At 53.8% G+C, this 22,231-nt stretch overlaps 1 protein-coding gene across 1 annotated transcript; it reads right to left on the bottom strand.

The window, feature by feature from the left end:
- Nucleotides 1-1,914: 1,914 nt before the first annotated feature.
- FHIP2B (FHF complex subunit HOOK interacting protein 2B) lies at nucleotides 1,915-16,866 on the bottom strand. The gene is made up of 17 exons (XM_044225192.1): nucleotides 16,783-16,866; nucleotides 12,814-12,892; nucleotides 10,420-10,592; nucleotides 6,885-6,989; nucleotides 6,668-6,790; nucleotides 6,236-6,463; nucleotides 5,933-6,129; nucleotides 5,540-5,648; nucleotides 5,241-5,317; nucleotides 4,716-4,905; nucleotides 4,063-4,208; nucleotides 3,836-3,964; nucleotides 3,576-3,666; nucleotides 3,225-3,368; nucleotides 2,732-2,872; nucleotides 2,410-2,510; nucleotides 1,915-2,171 (listed from the first exon to the last, which is right to left on the bottom strand). Exons 1-17 carry the CDS (start codon nucleotides 16,825-16,827, stop codon nucleotides 2,033-2,035), a joined length of 2,217 nt encoding a protein of 738 aa, XP_044081127.1. The 5' UTR covers nucleotides 16,828-16,866; the 3' UTR covers nucleotides 1,915-2,032.
- Between the last annotated feature and the right edge of the window lie 5,365 nt (nucleotides 16,867-22,231).

Consider the following 22,231-nt stretch of genomic DNA (forward strand, 5'->3'; position numbering starts at 1 on the left):
CTTGCACAGAGGTAAGAGGCGCTCATCAGCCCTGTCTGAGTTCTCAACCTGCTGTGTCCTGAAGTTATCTCAGCTACCTTCCTGAGGGCTTTTTAAAACAGGAGGTCCACTAAAGCATTCACACAACTCACAATGTAAACACCCCAAAATGAGAGTTGCGTACAGGTGCTCCAGATGGCCCGTTCTTCCCCTGTGTCTCCAGGGCTCGCTGGCTCTCAGCTGTAGGTAAGCTGGGCAGAAAGTGTTGCTTGGCCAAGAAAGGGCCTGGTTCCTGGCAGGCGTTGGGGAACATCGGATGTGCTCTGCCAGAGCCTGTCTCTATTTACCACCCTTGTCGCTGCCCCCAACCCCCAACACCCAGCACACCACCTCCCTCCGCTCCAGTGCTGGAAAAGCAGTTGGTCTTTCCTGCGGAAAGAGATGGGCCTGAATGAGCAGTGGAGTCCCGCGCAGGAGGACAGGAAGAGTGGAGAACAGGGCTGTGTCTATGTAAACCTTTTATTGCTGTGTCGTCTGGGGGCACATCTCAGGGGGACACAAGGGTGAATGCTGAAGGGGAGGGAGGAGGGGAGTATCTGTGTCTCCCGGATGCTCAGCCATTTTCAGACTTGAGGAGTTCAGACCCAGTGTGCCCCATGAGCTGTGCTCTCCCGTCCCACGCCAACACCCACGTGCGCAAACACACATGCACACACACGCACGGTGTCCTTCAGAGCCGTGGCAGCGTCCTCCCCAGCTTGGAGGAATGCAGGAGAGGGAGAGGTCACCGAGTTCCTCCTCTTCCATGTCACCTCCTGGCAACCTGTGGCTGGCTTCTAGAAGCGGCACAGGCAGGAAAAGGAAGCGAAAGGGGCTCTAGCCTGCTCCACCTTGCCCAGGAGCGAAGCCAGCAGCTGCAGTCCCGCTGTGAGGTAATGCCTGGCGCCGCCTGTGTGTTCCTGCAGGTTGAGACAGATTCAGGCCGGGTGGGGTGGCAGCCCCAGCCATGAAGGGCACACAGGGAGAACAACACTACGACTGGCTGCCGGGCCCCAGTGCCTCCCCACCAGGCCTTGGGGGCCTGGGGTCGGGTGGGCATCCTGGCCGCGGTCTGTCCCAAGCTCCCCAGCTTCCTGGGGAGAGGAGTCCATTGAGGATGCTGCAGGCTGGGTGGAGCGCTGAGGGCTGGGCCTGGCCTCCCCCGGTCTCTGAGCCCCTCTGCCCAGGTGTCGAGGACCTGCTGAGACGGGTTCAGAGGCGCCAGAGAGAAAACCAGCTGGAGCTGGAGCCTGGCACCCAGCCCCCCGCCCCCCCTTCCCAAGCCCTCTGCCGCCCTGGCTGCAGTCGCACCAAGGCGCTCATTAGCAGCTGCCCCCGCCCGGGCGCGGAGCATGCTCTGGCTCTCCGCCATGAGGCGGTTGGGAATTTTGCAACAGTCTCCAGGAGGGCTGGGCAGGGAGAGTGGGCTTCCCCTGCCATCCGCTGCCCCTTTGCCACGGATTAAGCCAAGAAGGCAGGAGAAAAAATGTCAAGTTTCAGCAGTGTCTGTGGTACCCAGCATGACAGAGACAGGGCTCCTTCGCCCCCATCTCTCTGGTTATAGTCGTAACCAGCCTCAGAGCCATCACTCACTCCTCTCTGTGCCTGGAACTGAGCCACAGGCCTTGGCCCTGAATGGCCCGTAGACTCGGGGGTCAGGCACAGAACACGTGAGGGTTTGGGTCTGGGTGCTCACCTGGTGATTACCCAGCTCCCCTGAGAGGGCCCCGAGGTCACCATGCTGTCTGGGAGGCCATCTCTTTTGCTCCTTGGCTTCTGGTACCTTGGAGACCCGCTCCCTACACCCAGTCTCGTGTGGCTGACAGGCCAGGATCTTCCTGAGTCCACCTGGGAGCGGAAGCCCAGGCCTCCCCAGAGGAAGAGGTGCCTGGGATGCAGAGAACATGGAGCCAAGTCCCAGCCTGGGAGGCAGGCAGTGGCGGCAGTGCCAGGTGGGAGGTGGCTCTTGGGCCGAGATGTGCAGAGAAATCTCCCTTCCTGTCCTGCTTCTGGCTCAGACGTGCCCTTCTCGGGGAGGGGAGAGGTGCAGGTGAGGACCATGTGGGGGAAACTTGACAAAAGCGATAGCAGCCAGCTCCTTGCAGAATTCCTCAAGAACCACCACGCCCTGGAGGAGAGTCTGGTGGTCCAGCCTGAGGGAGACAGGATGGTGGTGGTGGGGTCACAGTTGGGAGGCAGTGGGAGTGTGCCCAATATGACATGCCAGTGTCCATGAGGCACATTCTTAGAAGCAGACACCCTGAGTGAAGACGGAGCCCAGCAATAGGCCTTCTTTGCACCCCTGACCCGTGCTGCTCTCACTGTCCTTGGGCAGTCTGCCTTCCGATCCTAGGATCCCTCCTCAGGTACCCATCTCCCTCAGTTACTTACTGCTCCCCAGGGACCTGACCCATCAGCTGCTTGCGCACCAGGAGCAGTTTGCCCGAGAACTGGGGTACCCTCTGAATTCTCTGCATCAAGTCCCCGATCACCTAGAGTAGGAATGAGACAAGGCTGGGGTAGGGGCTGGTGACACTCATGCAGGGTCCCCCTAGCTCTGCCGCAGCACAGTGGAGGAGGGGGTGTGTGTGCCTGTGCATTCCCCTGGAGCTGTCCGGAGTACCCACTCCTGTGGCTCCCACACTGCCCCATCCGGATCCCCTCCCTTCCTGCAGCCCCACCAACACACACCTCTGGGCTCAGGCATCCTTACCCTGACGAGCACAGAGAACAGACTCCTGCAGCCAGGGGCCAGGTTGATGTAGGGATCCAGGAGGTACTCGTGGATAAGGGGGTGGGGGAAAAGGGCAAGCCGGGACAGGACTGAGGTCACTTGCAGGTTCAGGCTGTATGGCTGTAGGGAACACAGTGGACAAGCCGAGGGTTGGCAGGGGGCCACAAGCCTTTTTGCACTCCCCCAGCAAGGCGCCTGGCCAGTGTGAACGTGTGCGGGGGTGGGAGTCTCACGTGATGTGTGTGTGTGTCATGGATTCCCTGGGGCTGAGGGCCAGAACATGTTAAGGCGTGTGGAGCAGAGGCAAGATGGGGCTTCCTGCCTAGAGAAGGGGGAGGGGTGGAGGAAGGGGGTATGGAGCTGAAGAACCAAAGAGGACTCTAATACCCACCCCTACCCCCCACCAGGGCACCTGCCTGGAGTTCTCCCATGGGCCCTCACCCTGTAGCCGGGGCCCAGTCCCATTGGCTACCTGTTCCAAAATCCGGGACATGCGGTCAAACAGCATTCGGAGGAAGTGACCCTCAAAGAAAGGCCGTTCAGGCTCATGAGGGTCCAGGGGTGTGGGGCCCAGGGGCCAGCCCCAAGGGGCAACTCGGGAGCTGCACTCCTGGAACTGAAACAGGAGTGAGAGTTGAGGAGGTGGGCCCAGTGGTCAGGAGGCTCCCGAAGACCGAGGGAACCACGGAGGAAGGATGGATTCGAGGCTCTTGGCCGGAGCAGAGAGCACCTTGGGCAGATCACAGAGGGAGAAGGTGGAGTTTATCAACACCCCGGCTTTGAGGGACAAGAAGTGGGCGTTGGTAGAGGCCTCAACACTCACCAGTCCATAAGCATCGTGGACGTATGTGTCATATCCGGTCTCTTCTAGGAAAGCCGAGGTCTTGGCTTCCTCAGGAACCAGGCAGAGGAAACTGAGACACAAGACCCTAGGTGAGGAGGGGCACTGGCTGGGCTGCCCTGCTCCTCCCCACTTCACCTCCAGCTCCGAGGGAGCAATGCCTCCTGGGCTGCGCCTCGTCCCAGCTATGGCCAAAGACAGAACAAACCTCAAGTGGCTGAGATTTCCGGATAGCTCCCTACCTGTTGACGATCTCAGTCACTGCTGTTTTGCCATCCGAGTTGGTGGCAGGGGCTGGGGGAGGCTTTGTGGAGGGCTGAAAGCTGGAGTTGAGGAAGCCGTCTGTGAAGTAGGGGTCTTCCTCCAGATCTCTGTGGCATCAACGAATGAATGAACAAGTGCAGGGGTGTGGGGGGCCATGAGGGTCCCATCGGCCTGAGGCCTCCCAGAGGCACAGGGTTCCACTTACAGGGTGTCCTCGTAGCTCTCGGGCTCGGGTGAGCCCCGGGCCACATAATGGCGGCCCTCCAGGTTGCACAGGACCAGGCCGTGGATGACCTGCTCGTGTGGCTTCTGCAGCAGCTCCTCGAATAACCGCAGGGTGGTGATGCTGATCTGGGTAAGAAAGGATCAGCGGGACCCCGGTTCTAGTGGTCCTGGGAATTGCTTACTCGGATAAGAAAAGAGCAGGCGGCAGGTTTTGGGGGGAGTGGGGGGCAGTCCTCTGGGAGGAGTGCTGGTCTGGGAGCTGGAAGTCTGCCCGGTTCTGGTTCTATTACTAATTTGATGTGTGTTATCAAGTGAGCCAACTGGCTTTTCTGTTTCCATGGCTGAAAAACGGAATAGCAGCCTCACCTCGCTCGGAGTAGCTACAAGCCTCAAACAAGCCAAGTGAATATGAAATAGGTTTGGAAAACAGAAAATCACACAGCAAGCATCTGGTCACAGAAAATCACTGTGTGACAAAAGCAGTCACTGTTTTTGGGGGGTATGCATTTCAGTGCCTCAAAGGCAGTACCACCTGGTAAGCTGATGCAAGAGGGCTGAAACACTCAGGAGACCCCTTGGGCAGGAGTTGGTTGGTAGGTGCCAGAAGGATGACACCCCCCTTCCCCGCCTCACCTCGTCCGAGAGGTGGTCGCAGTGCCCGATGAGGTGAGCACACAGAGTGCGGGGGCCGTCGTCAGGGGCTGCAGGCTGTGGGTCTGTGCCCAGGAGGAAAGCCACAGCCTCTCGCAGCAGCACAGGGGAGCGGAGCTGACGCAGCATGGCCGTGAACAAGGCGGTGGAGGTCAGGACACTCTGCTCAGAGCTACAGGGAGAGAGCGCTGAGCCAGGCCTGGGGGCTGAGAGCCAGGTGGGGGATGGCCAGGAGTAAATGAATGTGGGGGTGACAGAACCCTTTCCTGGTTTCCTTCTGCCTTGGCTGGTATTTCTCTGTTTGCTCCCTAGCTCTCCTGAGGTCCTGGAGTCAGCCCACATGGCTCTGAGCCACCTGTGTGTCAGGAGGCCAAGCCTGGCAAACATTAAACATGGACCTACAGACCCATGTAACTCTGGCCAAGGAGTTCCTGGCCTTAGGAATGAGTAGGGGCCCAGTGGGGCGAGCAAATGGGTCCAGCCCCAGAGAACGGGACACAGACTTACACATGCAGGAGGTGGGGCTGCAGAATCTCCACGAAAAACTTCTCAGCCACAGCCTTTGCCAAGGCCTCGGCAACCACCTAGGTACCAAGGACATGTCTTAAGCATGTTTTACCTCCGTGACAGTTTTCCACTGAGAAACTACTGTGTCCTTGCACAGTGTCTAACACAATAGGCAGGCCAAGGGCCCTGCCTAGCTCCTGAGAGGTCCACTGGGTCCTCAAGGTGGACACAGGGAAGGGAGTGGGGTCAACCGCAGGGCACTCCCCCAGAGGGTCCCACTGGGGCCCACCCCTGCTCACCGTATGTGCCTCTGTGATGAGGTGGTCACAGTAATCAAACCAGCCCAAAAAGGCAGCCAAGTCCTCCTTGCCAGGGAAGGAAGCTTCATCGGATGGGGCACTGGGCAACCTGAGGGGGAGCAAGGGAGGGGCTGTGAGGCGTGCCTCAGGGATGTTCCAGAATCTGGGCCCCTTCTCCCTGCAACCTCTGTGGCCAGTGCCAGGTGGAAGAAGGAGGGGGGAAGCAAAAGTGATGTTCCCTTGGAGGGAAAGCCCGTGAGGATGGGCTGTGCCCTCCAGAAGAGAGTGGCCAGCAAGGATCCCCAACCCTCCTAGAGAACCAGAGGACAGGGAGGGCTTCTAGCCACTTAAAAAATAGCCCAACCCAGCTTCCCCCCACCCCCAAGAGCCTACCTCCAGCTGATGCCCTCTAGTGCAGCAATGTCCGCTGGGTCCAGGAAGGGGGGCAGGGACTGGTATAACTGGCAGAGGTGCTCGGAGACAACACGGCAACAAGGGCTGCTCTGCACCAGGTAGGTGGCAGCGGCAGGTGAAGCCACACTTACCAGGAGCAGCAGGTTCTCCTGCGCCTTCAGAGCCACCCGACCTTTCTAGGGGACAGGGTCAGGACTTCAGGGACATACATCTGAACCCCTGGATCCCCTCCCAGCAGTTCACCCTCCTCGTCCCTGCCCACTCTGTCTTGAGGGCTGGCACCTTGCTCTTGCACAGCCCGATCAGGGCGGTGATGAGGTTGCTTTCCCCAACCACTCCTTCTGGCTCCTCTGTCTCAGCAGGCAGCTGTGAGCTCAAGGCCTGGGCCCCGCACGGACTCATGTCAGGAGCCTTGCTGCGGGAGTGGTCCTTGTCCTGCACACTGGCGGCCTCTCTAGGCAGGGTGGTGGGCTCTTTGGATGACTTCTTCCTACTGACCATCTTTTTGCCCTGCAAAGAAGGTCGGGTGAAGCCATGTCACGGTGCAGACTATTGCCCAGGATGCTCCACTGGGAAGGCAGGATGTGCTGGAGCTGGAGGGGAAGCTGCCTGGGCGCCTGAGGACCTGCTCCACCCTCTGATTCCTCAGAAGGCCTCAGAGGCCTGCCCTGCAATCTGGGCCCTCCCACCCCTCTTCCTCACAGAGGTGCTCACTTCCAGGATGTAGGTGAGCAGGGCTGGGTCCTGTTGGATCTTGGAGCAAAGCACGGTGGTGAACTGTACCTCCTCTTTTTCTGTTTGGGATCCAGGAACTGTCCCACCAAGTCGGAGAAGCTTCTAGAAGGGAAGAAAATTAAAAACAGATAAGAATGGGGTAGCAGGGAAGAGAGAAGGCTTGACCCTCAGACCCTCCCTGGTCTCCTGGTCTCACCTGCACAGGCCTGTGGACGTTGAGGTAATGCAGGAGGGGGTGCTGTACCTGGGCCAGAATCTTGCTGAAGAACTGGAACACCTGCTGTCGCATCCCTGGGGGGTACTGAGGGTCAAGGTGCCCGTCAGAAGGAGGAGCCCACCGACTACAGGCAATGCTCCTCCCACCCCTCACCGGGCCACAGCACCAGCCTCCCATGGTCAGTGCTCAGAGGACACCTTTTCTGGAAGCCTCCTTCCCTCACTATAGGCACACCTCGAACACTTCGCTTCCAGACCACCACAATAAAGCAAATAGTACAATCAATGAATACTGCAATAAAGCAAGTTAAATAAATTTTTTGGCTTCCCAGTAAATATATAAACTACATTTATGCTATACTGTGGTGTATTAATTATGCAATTGCATTATATCTAAAAGGCAACGTACATAACCTTAATTTAAAAATACTGCTACAGGGCACCTGGATGGCTCAGTGGGTTAAAGCTTCTGCCTTCGGCTCAGGTCATGATCCCAGGGTTCTGGGATGGAGCCCCACATCGGGCTCTCTGTTTGGCGGGGAGTCTGCTTCTCCCTCTCTCTCTACCGGCCTCTCTGTCTACTTGTGATCTCTATCAAATAAATAAATAAAATCTTTAAAAAAAATAAACTGCTAACCGTCATCTGAGCCTTCAGGGAGTCGCAGTCTTTTTGCTGGTGGAGGCTCTCGCCTCCATGTTGGTGGCGCTGACTGATCAGGGTGGTCGTTGCTGAAGGTGGGAATGGCTGTGGCAATTTCTTAAAATAAGACAACAGTGAAGTTGGCCACATGGATGGACTCTTGCTTTCATGAATGACTTCTCTGTAGCACCCCAAACTGTCTGATACATTTTACTCCCAGTAGAACTTCTTTGCCGGTGCTCTCCAACCTGCGGCCGCTGCTCTATCGACTATGTTCACACAACGCTCTCAATCTTTGGTTTTCCTCTCAACAATCTTCCCAGCGTCCTCCCCAGGAGCAGATTCCACCTCAGGAAACCTCGTTCCCTGCTCATCCACAAGCAGCAGCTCCTCATCTGTTATGTGATCATGAGAGGGCGGCCATTCAGTCCCATCTTCCGGCTCCACTTCCGGTTCTAGTTCTCTCGCCCTTTTCCCCACACTTCCTCCCTGAAGTCGTGAACCCGCCACAGTCATCCGTGAAGGTTGCGATCAAATTCTTCCAAATTCTGGTTCATGCTGATATTTTGACTTCTTCCCAGGAATCATAAATGTTCTTAATGGCACCTGGAATGGTGAATCCTTGCCAAGAGGTTTTCAATTTACTTTGCCCAAATCCATCCGAAGAGTCACTACCCGTGGCAGCCACAGCCTTACAGAAAGTATTTCTTAAATAGTAAGACTTGAGAGTCCAGTGATCCTCGATCCACGGGCTGCAGAATGGAGTCTGTGTCGGCAGAAAATGATCATCTCGTTCTACAGCTCCCTCAGAGCTCGTGCCCAACCAGGCACCTTGTCAGGGAGCAGTCGTGTTGGGAAAAGGAGACTTGTTTCTGAGCGGTAGGTCTCAACAGTGGATTTAAAATATTCAGGAAACCATGTTGTAATCTAAAGTGCTTTCGCTCAGGCTTCATTGTCCCATTTACAGAGCACGGGCAGAGCGGACTTAGCGCGATTCTTCAGGACTCTGGGATTTCCAGAATGGTCAATGAGCACTGGCTTTGACTCCAAGTCACCAGCGGAGTGAGCCCGGAACAAGAGAGTCAGTCTGTCCTTTGAAACTTCGAAGCTGGGCGTTGACTTCCGCCCTCCAGCTGTGAGAGTCCTAGCTGGCGTCTCCCTCCAAGAGAGGCCGTTTCATCCGTCGCTCAGTGTAGCCTCCTTCATCACCTAACCCCGCTGGATCTCCCGGAGAACTTGCAGCAGCGTCTACACCAGCACTGGCGGCTCACCTTGCACTCTGACGTCACAGAGACGGCTTCCTCCCTTACACCCCACAGACCCACTTTCCATAGCTTCTGCCTTTTCTCCTGCCTCTTCCCCACCGCTCTCAGCCTTCGAAGAATTGGAGAGCCGGGGCCTTGCTCAGGATCAGGCTTTGGCTTAACAAAACGTCGAGGCTGGTGTGCTCGTCTATGCAGACCACTCAGACCTTCTCCACCTCAGCCATAAGGCTGTTTTGCTTTCTTACTGTTCATGTGTCCACTGGAAGGCACTTTGAATTTCCTTCAACAACTTTTCCTTTGCATTCTCAACCTGGCTGCTCGTTGTGTGACCCAGCTTTTGGCCTATCTTAGCTTTTGATGTGACTTTCTCACTAATCTTAATCATTTCTAGCTTTTGATTTATTTATTTAATTTTATTTTATTTTTAAAGATTTTATTTATTTGACAGATCACAAGTAAGCAGAGAGAGAGAGAGGGGAGGAAGTAGGCTCCCTGCTGAGCAGAGAGCCTGATATGAGGCTTATCCCAGGACCCTGAGATCATGACCTGAGCCAAAGGCAGAGGCTTAACCCACTGAGCCACCCAGGCGCCCCTAGCTTTTGATTTAAACTGACAGACGTGTGACTCTTCCTTTCACTTGAATACTTAGAGGCCACTGTAGGATTATTAGTTGGCCAGATTTCAATATATCACAGTGTCTCAGGGAATAGGGAGGCCCAAGGAGAGGGAGAAAAAGGGGGAATGGCTGGCCAATAGAGCTGTCTTAGAGAGGCATTATTTGTGGTGCTCCCAATTACAACAGCAACATCAAAAATCACTGACCACATATCACTGTAAGAATACAATAACTAGGGGCGCCTGGGTGGCTCAGTGGGTTGAGCCACTGCCTTCGGCTCGGGTCATGATCGCAGGGTCCTGGGATCGAGCCCCGCGTCGGGCTCTCTGCTCAACCGGGAGCCTGCTTCCTTCTCTCTCTCTCTGCCTGCCTCTCTGCCTGCTTGTGATCTCTCTCTGTCAAATAAATAAATAAAATCTTTAAAAAACAAAAACAAAAACAAAAAACGCAGTGGCCAATGAGTAGATAAAATTAAAAAAAAAAAAAAAAGAATACAATAACTAAGTCTGAAGTATTACCAGGAATTACCAACATGTGACACAGAGACATGAAGTGAACACACACTGTCGGAAAATGGCGCCAACAGACTTGCTCAAAGTAGGGCTGCCCACAAAGTCCAACTTGTAAAAAATGCAGTCCTCGTGAAGCACCATCAAGTGGAGCGCAACTGAGTAAGTTGTGCCCATCTTTGAAACGGGCCTCCCCGACACTGTCAGGTCCCCGTCCCGCTTCATTGCTCTCCATAACCCCGTCATTGTTGAACAGACCACATGCGGGCTCCCCTGATGACCCACCTCTCGCTGACCAGAATTTCTGTGTTTTAACTGCTGCTGTGTCCGCAGCACCGAGGACCCTGCCCGGCCCACAGCTGGTTCTCAGCACATCTTCGCTGAATGAACCCTGACTGAACAATGGGAGTGTGTCCACCACACGATGTGACAGGAACATGGGTGGACGAGCCGGGAATGCAGGGGCTCCCCGGGGTCCTGCCCACCTCAGCCTTGCCCAGTGTGCACAGGGTCTCCAGGATTTTGTGCTGCAGTAGGTACTCCAGACAGGGCCCAGCCTCGCCAGCTGCCGTCTGCTGCCTCTCCTCGTACACCAGGATGTCCAGCATCTGCTTCAGCCGCCAGGGGATATCCGTTTTCTTGGCGGGGGTGTTTTCATCTAATAGGGATTCAGGAAACAAGAGTGAGTGGGGTGAAGAGAGGTTCTCTGGCTTGATGAGGTCAAGGCCCTGAGGACTGTAGGTAGAGAGAGACTGAGGGTACACCTGGATTAAGGCCCGGTTCACAGTGGGCTTCAAACGAAGACCAGAGGAAATGGAAATTTACAGCTGGTGCCTCTATATTTAAAAAGACAAAAGACCTTTTGGCTGAGGCCCAGGATACAGCCCTCTGGCTAGGAAGGTGTGCATACTCTAGAGAGGGAGACGGCATCATTTTTTCTGCTAACCCTGGGGCGTACATTGCTCTGGGCCTGACTGAGGAGCTGTGGGCTTGGGGGTCTCCGTCCTAGAATGTGAAGTGGTCTCAGAGCAGCTTTCCAAGAGGCAAAGCAGCTTTCCTCCTGTCCTTTTTACACTCAAAGGAGGCAGAAAGGAGAAACTTTTTCTTTTTTTTTTTACATAGGAGAAGAAAATCTGTGCATGACCACGAGTTCAGAGGCAAACCTGCTCCACTGTGCAAAGGTCTTGATGGAGAAGCAGAGGCTTTCTTGGTGAGAGTCTCAGAGTGCTTTGGGACAAGCCTTGGAGCACCCCCTAGCTTATTTTGAAAGCATTGGCTTTTGAACAACAGCTCACCTCACCCATCCCTGTACCTATGGTGTAGGGAGTGTTCTGGAGATTAATAGAATCAGGTTCCAGTAAAGGCCCAAGGGGACCTGAGTCAGTTCAGGATCTTTTCCTATATCCTGGTAGATTGGGGCTCTCTGTCAAGAGATCTTCAGTCTAAAAGGTACAGACTTCCAATTAAAAAGTAAGTAAGTCCTGGGCGCCTGGGTGGCTCAGTTGATTGGGTGTCCCAGTACTGATTTTGGCTCTGGTCATGATCTCAGGGTTGTGAGAGCGAGCCCTGCATCAAGCTCTTGCTGGGCGTGGAGCCTGCTTAAGATTCTCTCTCTTTCCCTCTCCCTCATACACCCCTGCTAAAAAACAAATAACAAAACAAAAACAAAAACAAAAAATAATAAATAAATAAGTCCTGAGAATGTTATATACACACAGTGATTATAGTTAAAGTATTGCATATTTGAAAATTGCTAAAGAGTAGATCTTAAAAGTCGTCATACAAGAAAAAAAAATGGGTAACTAGTTAGGGTGATGGATATTAACTAGACTTACTGTATTGATCACTTCACAATATATCCATATATTGAATCAATAGGTTGTACCCCCTAGTTACATGATATAATGTTACATCAACTATACCTCAAAAAAAGAAAAAAAGCTCTTCAGTTTAAAGCCATCGCTCTCCACTGGGGGTGATTCTGCCCCAGGACAATTTGGCCATGTTTGGAAAGACACAGTTATGGCAATGGAGAGGGTGGAAGTCTGAGCTGCTGCTAACCGTTCCACTGTGCACCCCCAGAAGCCCGCCACCACAGAGAATGACCAAGCACAAACGTTAGCTGTGCCAAGATCGCAGAACCTGGTCTAAAAAGGACACTTAGGGGGTCCCTCAGAGTGTCCAAAGACTGCTTTTTAATTTCTCAGGCTGGCTCAGGCTGGAAATCAAGTCTTCAGGAAGGGGGTAGGCTGGAATCAAACCCCAGTGTAAACCAGGATGTAGAAAGCCGGGGATGCAGGGCAGGGTTACCTGGCAACCAGCAATCCACCAATACCAACATACTGACTACAAAACAGCCAATCAGATTCCACCCCCTCTGGGAGTGCTCCTGCTGGGCTCAGAGCACCCGAAGCTTTGGCTGTCTAGGGTGTCAGCTGGGGGAGAAGGATCTGGACATGTTACATGCCTTGGCTTTTGTTCTCCTCCTACCCTAGATTTCCGTAAGGGAAATGCCCTCTAAGTTAGCTCAGGGAAAGGAGGAGGAATTGATCCCTTTTCTTTTCTTTTCATCAGTAAGCCCTGGGCATGGGCCCTGAGGACTGCAGGCCTGGATACTCTGCCTAGCTGGAAGCCGGGGCAAGTGGGGCTCACCCTCTGCCTTGCAGTCAGGTCAGTGACATGCCCGATTTCCTAGTCCCCACTCCTATCTCACACAGATCCTAAAGGTCAGGGTGGGGCCAGCCCCCACTCTCCACCCCTGTGCAGTCCTTGTCACCCTCTCCAGGCCACATGAGTCTCTGCCTGGTATGGTGACACAGCCCACACCGTCCTCCCCACTACCTGCGGGGCTCCCTTAGCCAGGGGAGACCGGGCCCCACCTGTACTTTCAATGTAGTAGTGCGTGATACCCTTCCAGTGCTCCACGAAGGCCTCCAGCAGGTCAATGCTGGGCTCCCGCTGTGAAGAGAGCAGAGACACAGTGTAAGGAGCTGCCACTGTGACCACGGGCTCCAGTGCCACTGCCGCTCATCACAATGGATGGTCCACCATCTACCAGGGCTCAGGTCAGTGCCAGGCCCTGGAGGAGGTGCCAGATTCTCAAAGGGAGCAGGAACACGTTTTCTCCAGGACAATCTCCTGGCCCCTCTCCCAGCCCCTCTCTCTCCCAGAGGTTGTGCTCCTGCTACACATCATGATTCCACAGTTCCTGGCCTGGGAGAGCTAAGAACATCGGTACGGAAGATGGACACAGAAACAGATCATCTCAAGATGGTTATGCTACCAGAGAGGGATGTTGGGGAAAACAGGAGAGCACCCCCAAAACAACAAAATCAAAATGACACAGAGGGAAAACAAAGCAAAGACAAAGCTTCCGGCCCCTCCCTGTCCAAGAGTCTGCACAAATCTGTGTTCGAGGCCATCAAAAGAATTCGTTCAGCCAGATGGGTAATGTTAGCATAATATTCATGAGGTGTCTTACTTCGAACATGCTTGCATCTTTTGTCCAGGGCCGCAGGCTGCCGGAGTTGCTGGGAAGGCACAGCCTGCAGCCCCAAGGAATTCTATTTCTGCTAGGAGCAATGCCCCTTTTCCAGAAGTTACCTCTTCATCTCCATACCGGTAACAACTGCTTTCCCTGAGAACTCCAGAAAAGAGCATTCATTCTCTTTCCTCTCAGAGTGAACGTTTACAGGGAAAAAATATGTAATCAAATAGTAACGCACCACAGGTACTCATTTCTACCTGTCTGTCTCTGTTCAGGCCACTCCTTAGCCCAGGAGGCCCTGTGTCACCCTACCCTTGCCTAGAGCCAAACGGCCACCCATGAGGTCCAGCTGGTGCAGCTAAGGGCCACTGGCTCTACAAAGGCCTCACCAGAATTCTTGGATGCATCTCTCTCTAACCTCACACTTCACAGCGTCACAGAACTGTCTACTCCCATCAGTTCTTGGCCTTTTGGCTAAGATCAAGTGCAGAACTGTCTACTCCTGATTCATTCAGGAAATCTCTTTTGAGTGCCTACTGTGTACAAGACACAGTGCTAGGCGCCGTAAGCAAAACAAGGCCATCAGAGACCCAGTGCCAGAGAGAATAAAATATGAAAAATGCTCCGAGTAACTCAGCTGTAGGAAGTAGTGTGAGAATGTGGGACAGGTGGAAAGTAGCCCATGGGAAAAGAACACTGGAACAGAGAAGGCTTTACTGAGGTTACCCTGACACTAAAACATGAGGAAAGCAGTCCCAGGCCAATAATCAGAGATGAAGGCAAGACAGTTCCTGTGGAAAGAACTCTACAGAGTGTGTCTGGGACAAGGATGGATTAATGAGTGTGGGGGCCCGTGAACATCAAGCCACTGGGTCAGGATTGGTTCCTGCAGGCGGAGGGGTAAGGGGCGTGGGGAGGGAGTTCAAGGACATTTGCCGAGCCGTGTTTCAGGCAGAGTCCTCTGGCAGTTGCGTGTAGGAGATGAAGTCAGGAAGAATGGTTTAGAAGGCCATGAAGACAGGAGGAAGAAGCAGTAACATCAAATCAGAGGCCCTGAAACTCTTCCCCCAACGCTTGTCTGCCCAGGGAACCTTATCTTCTTTCATGGGTAGTTGTTGGGGGGGCATGATCCTTACTGGAGCTTCATCTCCCATGGTCATTCCAAAAACACCATCCAAATGGAGCCAACACGACAAAACACGTCCTGTGTGAGACTGTGATTGGGGGATTAGAGTCTTCCCTTCTACTAGACTGTGAGCTCCCTGAGGGCCCAGGTTCTGCATGTTCTAGCTCTGCCTGCTCCTAAAGGGCTCTGCCACTAGTGACTACATTACATTCATATTTACTCAAAATCTCAGCAAACTCTTTTAACATTCTTTCCATAGTTCCTTGTCTCAGGAAAGCCCTCCGGGCCTTGACTGGCACTAATCATCTTACAGAGCTATGATGAGCTCTCATCTAGCCTCAAAATTCATTTACAGTCTCCTGAACCGTTACTCTGGGCTAACCCTGAAAATGAACAATCCAGTGGGGACAGGAGGCCCGGGAGAACACAGATGGTCAGCAGACAGATTGTAATGGAACAGACTGTTAAAACAAAGCAAGGGGATCATCTTCCCCTGAATCTACTATTCATTACTATAGCTCCAAAGCCATTGTACCAAATGATTTATGTTAAAGAGAAATTATTAAATTTCTAATTGTTATCTTTGTTAATAATAATAAAGAATACTTTCTAAAACAACTCCAACGGTCACTATTCTGTTTTGTCAGAAGAGGGCAGGAAGGAGCACTCTTCCTCCCTTAACAAGAAGTCAAGGAACCAGCTGGGGTCTTAACCTGGAGACAAGGCAGGGGGAAGACCTATGCCCCTAATTTGGGGGGTGGGGGGGAAAGAGGGGTACCCTCTCTCCTGACAGTTACACGGAGCCAGCCAAACTTCCCCGGCACTATGTAGCCTATACTTAGAGGCCAAAAATCACCTGCCTAAAAATGCCTCCTTTGATCACCAGTCCCTCCCCCAGCCCCTGAGGCTGAAATGCCTACACTAGCATTAGAAAGTCACTTCTTAGGACTAAGGCTCTCTCTGGCCTGTCTATTGCCCTATGGTATGGAGCTTTCCCCGAGGGGTATGAAGTGGTTCGTAACATCACTTTCTAAGATGACAGCTGTTTTGACTGGAGACAAGGAGGAGGGGAAGGCAAGATTATTCTGGAACCCCTCCCTAGGTGGGCTGCCAGCGACCTCAGGAAGGGTGGGCTGGGACAGGTGGAGGAGAGGTGGGAGGAGCTTTTTACTTTCTTCTCAAGTCTGATTAAGGCTGAGACTGTTTTCATTTATAATAAGCTCTCTTTTGGGGGGGAGAAAGGAGATGGAACACAAGGTTGTTTCTCCTGAGCAAGTCTGACAGAATATAGCAAATCGATCAATTAGAGGAGGGCTTCTACTTTGAGACAAAAGAACTGTTAACTTTACGGACAGATTCTTGGCAGGGTTACTTTGAACAGAAGGCATTCGGCTTATTCTATCTAAACTGCACTTTTATCTTGCTCAATGAGGTGAACCCGCCTCTGACCAGCCTTCAACCCCAACAGAAATGGCAAACACAAACGCTCCCTCATATGGCCATCCCAAGGTCCCCCCATTGCTGGCCGCTCCCGACTCAAGGTCACTCTGGCCAGCGCGCCTGCGGTGTGAGACAACATTCTGGATACGCCCTGTGGCCCGCAGCAAGCTCCTTCCTGGGCCAGGCGCCCACCTACCCCTGGACTGTATATACACAGGCTTCCTGGGGACGTGGCCAATCTGGGCCGGAACTTCCCAAGCGGAGGCTGAGAACACACCCGCCTGACTGAGGTCTTGGGGTTGTCTGGGGGCTCAGAAGAAGGAAGGGAAGAGGCATCTATTTTTCCAGCCCAGGTGACCAGGAAGGGAGGAGCGTGGGGGGGGGCGGGGGGAAGGAAGGAGGACGGCAAAGAGCCTGGGCTAGGGACCTTGGGGAAGAAACTACTGGGTGACAAGGGAACCCTCTAGCACAGAAGAGTTTGGGAACTGGGAGCAGGAAAAATAGGAAGCCATTTGGGGAAAACGGTTAGGGGCTGGGGCGATCTGGAGAGAAGCTGGGAGTAGGCGCGATGGGCAAAAGAGGCCACAGGAAGCAGGAAGAGCTGTGCGGGAGGGGCGCGACCGGGGAGAGACCGGGGAGAGAGGGGGCTTCGCGACAGGCCGCCGCGGCCTGGGTGGGGGTCCTTTCCCCGAGCCGGGCCCGCGCCTTCCGCCGGCCTGCCCGCCGGCTCCTCCCCCAGCCCCGCGCCCGCCCTTCCGGCCCAGGCCCCGCGCGCCCGGGCCTCCCCGGCCTCACCGCCCCCACGGCCTCCTGCAGCAGCGCCCCGAGCCGGCTCAGCATGGTGGCGGCCCGGCCCGGCTCGGTTCCCGGGCGGCGGTGGCGGCGGTGGCGGCGGTGCGGCGGCGGAGCTCGCAGGCGGAGGCGGCCCCGGAGGCGCGGCGAGGGGGCGGGGCCCTGCCTGGTTCGCCCCGCCCCGGTCCGCTGGGTGCACCCAGCGCCCCCAGCCCGGCCCCGGCCCCCGCTCGCACTGTCCGGAAGGAGGCCGAGCGCAGACGTCGCCCGGCCGGGAAGAGCAAACTGGGGTGGGGGGTGCGCCCTGGAGCCCGGCCCCGCAGCGGTGGGGCGCCGCGGGGCAGCAGGTTCACGCGGCCCCGTAGGGGGATCCAGGTGGCAGCGAGAAGGGCTGGTGGGACAGGGAGTTTCTTCCACGAGGAATGAGAAGGTTTGTGGATCCTGTAAGTCTCTAGACGCCCCTGCCCCCACCCCCTATCTGATACAGTAGCCACTGTCCGCACGTGGCTGTCGAGCCCTGAAACCAACGTGCTAGTCCAAATGGAGTACCCCGGGTTCTGAAGACTCACTACAAAAAGAAGATATAAAATAGCTCACTCGTGATGTTGTATGTTGACGACTTGTTGAAATTGTAACATACTCGATATATTGGGTTAAATGAAGTATATTATGAAAATTAATTTCACTTGTTGCTTGTTCCTTTGCGTGGATACAGCACTGGTCCAGAGGTCCTGCAGAGGAAGTGACAATGGGCCGGGCTATCCCAGCAGCGCCCAGGAAGGAAACAGAAGGTGGGTCTCCCACGTCAAGAGGCCCCCTGCCCGGGAAAGTTGGGCCCAAGAATTACTCAGGCAGAGCGGGAATGTCCAGGACATTTCATGGAATGTCCAGAGCGACAACTCCGCCTTTTTAAAGCCCATTCCCACCACCCTCCGGAATGAAAAGATCTTCTGAGGAGAGGGCTGGTATCTGTTCAAAATTTATTTCTGCTGACCACAGACGTATGATGAGAGGGTGGGGGTTTAATGTGATACTAGAATGGAGGGTAGCCTCTACCGCAAAGCTGTAGGACCCAGAGTTGCGGGGTCTTGGGATTTCACTGCACTAGCCCTGCTACTTTGGGCCCCATTCACGGGTCAGGCCGAGTCTCAGGAGACACGGACCGCTCCAGAGATGGCTGTGTACCCTGGAGCAGAGCCTGGAGTCCGGCCTGAGTCACCAGGGGTGGGGGCAGCGTTGTGCCCAGCCCAGACGTGGCTAGCTTTTGGATCTCAGTTCTCAGACAGCTGCCTGGGAAAAATACATGTTTTTAAATAGCCCATCTGCAAATGGGCCGCTGTGAGGAACGCTATGGGAAAGGAGAGGAGGTTTTAAGGCCAGAATGTATAAAAACAAAAGGAAGAAATGCGCCTGTTTTGTGTCCAGAGAGGTGACTGGGAGAGCTGGAGACCTGAGTTCAGTCCTGCGCTGTGGTTTTCTGGGCCTGCTTCCGCAGAGATCAGGGTAGCAGCTGCATGGATTAAATCCGCTTTCCCCAAGGAACTCTAGGGGATAGTGAGAGTGCATTAGCAATCCATAGCCTTTCATTTGGCTTCACTTAAAATTTTATCTTAGAATTTCAGTGGATACATTTATATGTGTTATATGCCAAAAGCATTAGAGCCCACCGATGTACAGGTGACCCTTGGACAACATGGGTTTGGGCAGCACAGGTCCCCTGATACATGCGGTTACTGCAGTACTCAAACTGTATTTTCTCTCCCTTGTGATTTTCTTTAAAAAAAATTTTTTAGGGCGCCTGGGTGGCTCAGTGGGTTAAGCCGCTGCCTTTGGCTCAGGTCATGATCTCAGGGTCCTGGGATCGAGTCCCACATCCGGCTCTCTGCTCAGCAGGGAGCCTGCTTCCTCCTCTCTGTCTCTGCCTGCCTCTCTGCCTACTTTTGATCTCTCTCTGTCAAATAAATAAAATATTAAAAAAATTTTTTTTAAGTTTAATATTTTATTATTATTATTCATTAAACTCTACACCCAACATGGGGCTCAAACTCCCAACTGGGATTAGGTGTTGCATGCTCTTCCAACTGAGCCAGCCAGGTGCTCCTCTCCCTTATGATTTTAATATTTTCTTTTCCTGGGGCGCCTAGGTGGCTCAGTTGGATAAGCATCTGGCTTCAGCTTAGGTGATAATCCCGGGGTCTGGGGATCAAGTCGGCATCATTGGGATTTGGGTTCTCCCTTCCTTCTGACTCTCCCCCTGCTTGTGCGTGCTCTCTCTCTCTCTCAAATAAATAAATAAATCTGTAAAATTCTTTTTTCTCTAGCTTACTTTAATGTAAGGATACAGTATATAGTGCATCTAACATGTGAAACGTGTTTATCAACAGTTTCTATTAGTAAGGCTTCTGGTGAACAGGCTAACAGCAGTTAAATTTGGGAGCAGTCAGAAGTTACATGCAGATTTTTAAAGATTTTATTTATTTGACCGAGAGAGACACAGTAAGAGAGGGAACACAAGCCGGGGAGTGGGAGAGGGAGAAGCAGACCTCCCGCTGAGCAGGGAGCCCAATGCAGGGCTTGATCCCAGTACCCCGGTATCATGACCCCAGCCGAAATCAGATGCTTAACCGACTGAGTCACCCAGGCGCCCCATAGGTGCTGATTTCTGACTGTCTTTTCTAACAACCCCCATGTTGTTCAAGGGTCAGCTGTATTTAAAGTCTGCCAGATTAGCTCATTTGGGAGAAAACCTTTGAATAAAGCCATTTCTTCTGTCAGTTTAAATGAGGGCCAAGGCTATTGCTGGGTGAATCATTTTAAATGCGAAAGTCACTAAGCCCAGCTCCAAGAAGAGGGGACATTGACACTGCGCTAGCTCCATGGGAGGAGTGCGAATGGATTTGTGTGCATTTCTAAACCACCACAATTTTCTAACTACTTATCTGTATGGATCAGGATTTTCCTGAGCTGGTGCAGCCAAACACAGTAGTGAATGAGCTCTCAAATGTGATAAAGAGGCAACTGTTGTCTGTAAATCTTAATTTAAAAATGTTTTAGTCATCAAAGCTTCTTTGTTCTCATTCATTTTTATCATTATTAGCTATAAAATTTAACTTGTAAATGTATTCCAACTTTTTAATTAAGATATTTTTTTTTTTTAAAGTTTGCTATTGAAAAGGTTTGGAAACTGCTGGACTAAGTGATCACCAAGGTTTGGCATCCTTTCACATGCATATGCTTGTATACAAGCGTGCGTGCACACCCGTATGCGTGCATGTGTGTGTGTGTGTGCGTGTTGTGGGAAGGAGCACTGAAAGATTCTCCTAAGGCTTTGTCTTAGGGACCCAGCTCCACTTCAAGTCTCTCCACATCTCAAGAACTTAAAATCCTTTAGGTCTTAGCCTGCGGTCTGCCTCACCAGGAGCATTTCCCAGTGACCTGTGACCAAACGCTGCCTCAGCACCCAGGGAGCTCTGTGGACGGGGGTGGGGGGAGGTGGGGGGTGGTGCTGGCCTCCCACCACTGTATCCCCAAGTGCTGGAACAGGGTAAGCCCTCTAATCATTGGCTGACCACCTAAAATTGGGTAACAATTCCTCTTTCTCCCCCTCCCCCCACCTCCTCATCTGCCCTCCCTGCTGCCCCTTGGGGAAGGGGCAGTCCTTATGTTGGGGAATTCCTGGGTTAGCAGTCAAGAAACTTGGAAGTCTGTCTCCACTCATTAACTTGCATGTAGCTTTAGGCTTCAGATGAATAGCCTCTTCTAGAATGTTCTCTTTCGCTGAAAGGGTTGAAATGATCTTCACTAGCACCCACACACTATGTCCTCCTTCTGATCTTCTGGTCAGATCTGCACCCTCTCCAGCCACATCCACACTCAGGTCCTTGTCTGCACCCCCTGGGAGGCCTTAGCCAAGTCACCCAAGACTTGGACCCCTTGTCCATCAGCCTCCACTGAACCCGGGGTCCACTAGATCTCACCCATTGTTTCTCCACTGCTTGGTTTTCCCTGCCTGCTCTTTGGTAGTCGCCTCACCCCTACTTCTCCACTGCTGACCTCCTCTGTGGTTTGGCCTCCCTGCAGACTAGGAGCATCGGGCCATGAAGGGGGCAATCACGTCCCGTGTTGATGAGCTGGATTACCAAGCTGAGCGCTCGGGGCCTCAGCACAGGACAAGCCAGCTTTGCCCCTGACTTTCTGCCCTTCCTCTGCATCTCCGTGCTCACCCAGCCCCTGAAGAGGAGGCAGTAGCTGGGACCCTGCAAGGCTAGCCCTGCTTCTGGGGCCCGGGCTTGAGGGAAGGGCAGCGGGTCTCTGCTGTTTCCCCCTCTTCCAACCCTTGGTGCTTCCCATCTGAACCCTCACTCCCAAGACTTCCCTCAGCCTGACGTCACCTCTCCCTCCTACCCAGATCTGGTGGCTCAGAAAGAACAAACAGATTTGGGGACCCAGTGCAACCTTTTAATTCCAAGCAGAGTCCCCCTCCCACAGCATTGTCACACACACACACACACAGTGGAAAGGGATGCCAGGGTCTGGGCAGGAACAAAACCCAGACCCGGGCAAAAATATATATATAATTATATACACATATGTATCTGTAGAGAAGAGAAGCTGGGAGTGTGATTTAGGTAGGGCAGAGAGTTAGGAGAGAAAGCAGCTGGGGGGTGCCCCAATAAATTACATTCTTTAGACAGCGTGGTGGGGGTGCATGGGAGTGGGCAGGACCTGGTGGCCAGGACACTCAGCCTGGCCTCATGATCCATCCAAGAGAGCCTGAAGGCCTGGGATCTGATTGGGACTGGGTGCTGGAAGTCTAGCTGACTTTGCCTGGAGGCTGACGGTGGGCCGGGGTTCTGCCGAATCCCCACTCTAAGCCAAGGCTTCTGGGGAAGCCACAGGGCTGGAACAAGAGGTTTTGAAGCTTAGGGGTCATGAGGAGAGAACAGGGTGAGCTGGAGGACAGGGTGACCTCATTGCTAGAGGCTGAGCTCAAGTCGCTCCTGCTAAGAGTTGGAGAAGCCAGAGGCCCAGGTGCAGGGGAGGCTGTCCAAAGGGAGGTGAGGAGGCGTGCCTGGGTGCCCACGGAGTCCCACGGCTCTCCCTGCCTGCCCAGCTGCTTCTCACCATCACCCTCCTCCCAGCAGGCCCAAGGGTTCTACCCACCCACTGGTCAAGATGGCCAACACACCTGCCCACTAGGTGCTGCCTTCCCTTCTCCTTACTCTCTTGGGGGGGCTGTCCTGTGGAGGTGGGGTGGGAGAGGGTGCAAACATTATCTCTGTGTGTGCTGGGCTCCAGACGGGGTTTGCCCTGTGCCTCGAGGGCCAGGGGGGAGGGAAAGGGGCTCCTGGCTCCTTGTGAGGAAGCGAGTTCAAGTTCCACAACCCCGGCCCTGCAGAGGTCTTGGCTCCCCCTCAGCTGGGGGTGGAGCCAACCCTACCTCCGTCCCCCC

The sequence above is a fragment of the Neovison vison genome, chromosome 11 (genome assembly GCF_020171115.1).
Source record: "Neovison vison isolate M4711 chromosome 11, ASM_NN_V1, whole genome shotgun sequence".
Taxonomy (NCBI): Eukaryota; Metazoa; Chordata; class Mammalia; order Carnivora; family Mustelidae; genus Neogale; species Neogale vison.

Bases quoted from the DNA above. Each gene is read 5' to 3' on its own strand.
- FHIP2B (XM_044225192.1), bottom strand. From the start codon at position 16,827: ATGCTGAGCCGGCTCGGGGCGCTGCTGCAGGAGGCCGTGGGGGCG. The intron at 6,990-10,419 runs GTGGGCAGGACC...CTTGACCCTCAG, and splicing joins GCACACTGGGCAAGGCTGAG to TACCCCCCAGGGATGCGACA. The intron at 5,649-5,932 runs GTAGGCTCTTGG...GCTCCCCCTCAG, and splicing joins CTAGAGGGCATCAGCTGGAG to GTTGCCCAGTGCCCCATCCG.